Source organism: Nicotiana tomentosiformis, chromosome 10, assembly GCF_000390325.3.
Source record: "Nicotiana tomentosiformis chromosome 10, ASM39032v3, whole genome shotgun sequence".
In the NCBI taxonomy this organism is placed as follows: domain Eukaryota; kingdom Viridiplantae; phylum Streptophyta; class Magnoliopsida; order Solanales; family Solanaceae; genus Nicotiana; species Nicotiana tomentosiformis.
Genome location: NC_090821.1, coordinates 54,075,903 through 54,080,474, shown reverse-complemented (window position 1 = coordinate 54,080,474; position 4,572 = coordinate 54,075,903). Strand labels below are relative to the sequence as shown.

At 33.2% G+C, this 4,572-nt stretch overlaps 1 protein-coding gene across 1 annotated transcript; it reads right to left on the bottom strand.

Moving 5' to 3' along the window:
• Positions 1-528: 528 nt before the first annotated feature.
• Positions 529-1,569, bottom strand: LOC138900184 (uncharacterized). Its single transcript, XM_070186898.1, has 2 exons — positions 1,159-1,569; positions 529-981 (listed from the first exon to the last, which is right to left on the bottom strand). Exons 1-2 carry the CDS (start codon positions 1,567-1,569, stop codon positions 529-531), a joined length of 864 nt encoding a protein of 287 aa, XP_070042999.1.
• Between the last annotated feature and the right edge of the window lie 3,003 nt (positions 1,570-4,572).

The following is a 4,572-nucleotide window of genomic DNA, read 5'->3' as shown; positions in this document are numbered from 1 at the left end:
TTGAGGTGTGTATGGGGCAGTAGTTTGATGGATAGTTTCATATTCCGAACATATTTCTGCAAACGGAGATTCATATTCTCCATCCCTATCACTTCTAATCATTTTGATCTTTTTATTCAATTGATTCTCCACTTTATTCTTGTATTGCTTACATGCTTCAATTGCTTCATCCTTACTATTAAGCAAATAAACATAACAATATCGAGTGTAATCGTCAATAAAAGTAATAAAATGCTTTATAATTGACATGTCCTAATCGAATATGCCATAAATCATTTGACTCCAATAAATAAGAAGAAGCTGAAATTATATTCATACTGTCAACAACCATTACATTGAGTTTGAAAAGGCCCTCTGTGAGGTAGCCCTTTCCAAAATACATTTCATTATTACTTACAATAACTTTGTCAGAAACAAATACACATTTGAATCCATTCTTAACAAGTAAAGAAGTAGAAACTAAAATTTTCCTAATAGTAGGAACATGAAGAACGTTGTTGAGCGTTAATACCTTGCCGGAAGTCATCTTTAGGAATAACTTCCCATAACCTTCAATTTTGGCTGTTGTAGTATTTCCCATGGAAAGCTCTTCTTCGGGGCCAGCAGTAGAGTAAGTCGCAAATGCTTCTTTGACAACACAAATATGTCGAGTGGCTCAATCCATCGCTCCTTTGGATTTTTAACTAGGTTGCATTCCGAAAGCATTGCACACAGATCATCAATGTCATCATTTTTCTCCACTATGTTGGCCTGTCCCTTCTTCTTATCCTTTTTCGGGAGACGACAATCAGGGGCCTTGTGACCAGCTTTTTTCACAATTGTAGCAGTTGCCCTTGAATTTCTTTTTGTTCTGCTCCTTAGTCTGTCCGAAGACCTCTTTCTCTTCTTACTTTTTGGAGCAATCTCCTCAATAATATTAGCTCCCATGATCATTGAATTTCTACGAGACATCTTCTCAGCTTTTTTGTTGTCTTCCTCAATCTTGAGACGAATCATAAGATTTTTCAACTTTATTTCTTTGCACTTGTGCTTAAGATAGTTTTTGAAATCTCTCCAAGAAGGAGGCAATTTTTCAATCATTGTAGCCACTTGAAATGCTTCATTCACGACCATACCTTTAGCAATAAGGTCGTGAAAAATAAGTTGAAGCTCTTGAACTTGGGTTCCAACGATTTTGCTGTCTATCATTTTATAGTCTAAAAACTTGAAAACTACAAACTTCTTCAAGCATGCATCTTCAGTCTTGTACTTCTTCTCAAGTGCGTCCCATAATTCTTTCGAAATTTTCACAGCACTATAGACATTGTACAAGTCATCCTCCAAAGCATTTAGGATGTAGCCTTTGCAAAGAAAGTCTGCCTGTTTCCACGCCTCAACAATCATAAACTTCTCATTGTCTGACATGTCGACGGCATGCACTGAAGGGTCTTCACTAGTGAACTTCTCGATACCAAGTGTGGTAAGCCAGAAAAATACCCTTTGCTGCCATCCTTTGAAATTGGCTCCAGAAAAATTTCCCGGTTTCTCGGCCGGTGGAACAACAGTTCGGCTTGACGAGGCTATCGTCATTGCCACAACAGTCGCAGAAGAATTTCAATTATTAATTACCATTTCTCTCTGTCAACAACAAAAGAGTTCAATTAATGGCAAAAATAGAATAGTAAACAGTATTGTAATGAATGATAAATAGTATGTTTAATAAATAAAAACCGAAGTTTTTTTATATATTGTTTCACAGTAATCGATAAAGTTTTTATGTTCTTCAAATTATTTTTGAATTTTAATACTCCAATGAAGTTTTTATATCTTCAAATCAGAACAGAAAAAAATCAGATGGAGTAGAAAGACACACATATTTTAATCTCCAAAAAACAGAATACAGAATACAATAAAATAATTTTCTTAAGATTGTTATTCAATATGTATTACTGTAAACAATGATACAGTAAACTTTCTGAAGCAGGAAAAACAGAAACAGAAAGTTAGCAACAATAGAATGTCGAAATAATTTCTCTAAAAATAATTTCAGAATAAATCGAGCCCACTGAATGCACAGTGTGTCTTTAAAAAAATTATTCCCCTCAAGTACCTGAGGTGTTGGAATATTATCCTCGCAGGATAGAACGATTTAACTCACCATAGTGTTGGTACCAAAAACGCCGATGAAACAACCAATGACAAGTGTCTAGCGTATATGAATTTTAAGCTCGTACTCTGTCAAATTATAGTATAGAAAGATGTTGATCCCACAGAGATTGGTTTATCTATTCTACAAATGGTTCTTGTTTTAATTACTATTTGAGAGAATCGAAAAAGTTGAGTTGAGAGTTAACAAGCAAATAATGAACAAACAAACAATAGAGAAAAGTATTTTTGGTTTTAACAAATATGATAATGATGTTGGGATCCTGATTTCACTTGATAATTCTATTATAAAGCATATATTTATTTTTCAGTTTCTATTTCTCACACAATGCATAAATGCCTCTCTCGATTACACTTATATATGATTACTTAAATTGAACAATTAACAGCACTCCTCTCGGTTATACAAATTAATTATCAAGATAGTAATATTAAAGAACCAGAAATATATACTTGAATTGAAACATACTCTTTTTCAAAGTAAGTCCCTTTCGGTTACCTTACTTTTTATAACTTGAATTTTAAACTATTCGTCTCTTTCGATTTCAGAATTAGGATAAAATCAAATAATAACACAAAATAGATAGATGTGATTAAATAAATGTCAACACTTATCAACACCACTATTAACCTTATTACCTCTTCCGCCTCTCTCGATTACAAGATGAATAACAGGTTAGTTTGTGGTACAAAGTGAATAGGTGTGACTAAAATAAATAACATCTAATTATAAAAGTTGATAAAATTATAAATTGAAAGTTTTAAACTAAGCAAGTGAAACTGAAAAATAAACTTTCACTATTATATAGAATTATCAAGATCCATCATTCTCCCAACATAAGATAATTACTCCATAATAGAGCTAGTACTGCTAATGAAAATATTCATGTCCATTAAATAAGAAAATAGAAAGAAGTATTCAATAAGAATAATTCCGCCTATTTTATTAAAAATAGGAACTAGAGTAATTTCCAACCTTGAAATTTATTTAGAACTGAAATGAAAGTGTAGCCACCACCGTGGTCTACGAAGACGGTTAAAAACTAAAATAAACTTTACAAGAGGAAAGATTTCAAATCTCCAAAGTTACTTTTGCCGAAATTGGAAATATCCATTTTATAATCATGAGTTAACTTGTTGGTAACCATTTTGCTTTGTTGGAAACGAATTTTGGTTGAAAACGATTTTCGGCCTTTTGTAATTTGGTTGCAGAATATCTTCTATTTTCTTTTCTTGACACTTTCTGCTTCTTGCTTTTTTACTTTGCTGTATTTCTTCCTTGAAATCTTCCTTGACCTTGCACCACTATTTTCGCACTCTTTCCTGCATTATTTAGTTAAATATATGGAAAATATTTGATAATTTTTATTCTTTTACAAGAATAATTATATATTTAAAATCTAGCAAAATGCACTTATCAAATTTTCATACACTTAAACCTTTGCTCGTCCCGAGGAAAGAAAATAAGAGATTACTGTTTTTTGAGATAACTACACATTTATAACCTTTCAAAAAACAATTAAAGACTTCACCTGATATGTCAATCCTTTTGAACTTTTAAGAACTTACATTTGTCACGACCCAAAATTTCTCACCGACGGGACCGTGATGAAACCTAACATTTCACTTGCTAGGCAAGCAAATGTTAGTGAATCATTAAACCAATTCCTTATTTTCATTCAGTAATTAACAATAATTAACTAAGATGAAATATAATAAGTGCGGAATATCATAAAACTGGATTAATTACTACCACCCGGATCTGGAGTCATAATTCACGAGCATTCTAGAATTTAGTACAAGTAATAATCTGAAAGAAACTGAATGAAAGAAATAGTAGAACAGAAAAGATAGGCGGGGACTTCAAGATCTGTGAACGCCGACAGATCTACCTTGAGTATCCGGACAACGGACCAATAGCAAAATCTCGATCAACCTGAACCAGTATCAAATTCTGCATAGAAAGTGCAAAGTACATCATCAGTACAACCGACCCCATGTACTGGTAAGTGTCGAGCCTAACCTCAGTGAAGTAGTGACGAGGCTAGGACAAGACACCCATATATAACCTGAATGCTAGTGGCAACAACAGTAAATAAAGAAATAACGCAGAAATAATGGGAATGGGACATACAATAGGGGAATACAACATAAAGAGTGAGAATAATGAAAAGACATAATTAAACAGAAAATCCTTAAACGAATTGAGCAATTAAAACAGCAAAGGAAAACTGCACGGCATTACCCTTCGTACTTTTACTCTCAACCTCACCAAATAAATAAATAAAATGACACGACATCACCCTTCGTGCTTTTACTCTCAACCTCACCCAAATAAATAAATAGAACGACACGGCATCACCCTTCGTGCTTTTACTCTCAACATCACCAAATAAATAAATAAATAGAATGGCACGACATCACCCT

Excerpts from the sequence above, each read along its gene's own strand:
- LOC138900184 (XM_070186898.1), bottom strand. The coding sequence starts at position 1,569 with ATGACGATAGCCTCGTCAAGCCGAACTGTTGTTCCACCGGCCGAGAAA. Across the intron at positions 982-1,158 it reads GCAAAATCGTTGGAACCCAA|ATTGAGGAAGACAACAAAAA; the intron begins GTTCAAGAGCTT and ends ATTCGTCTCAAG.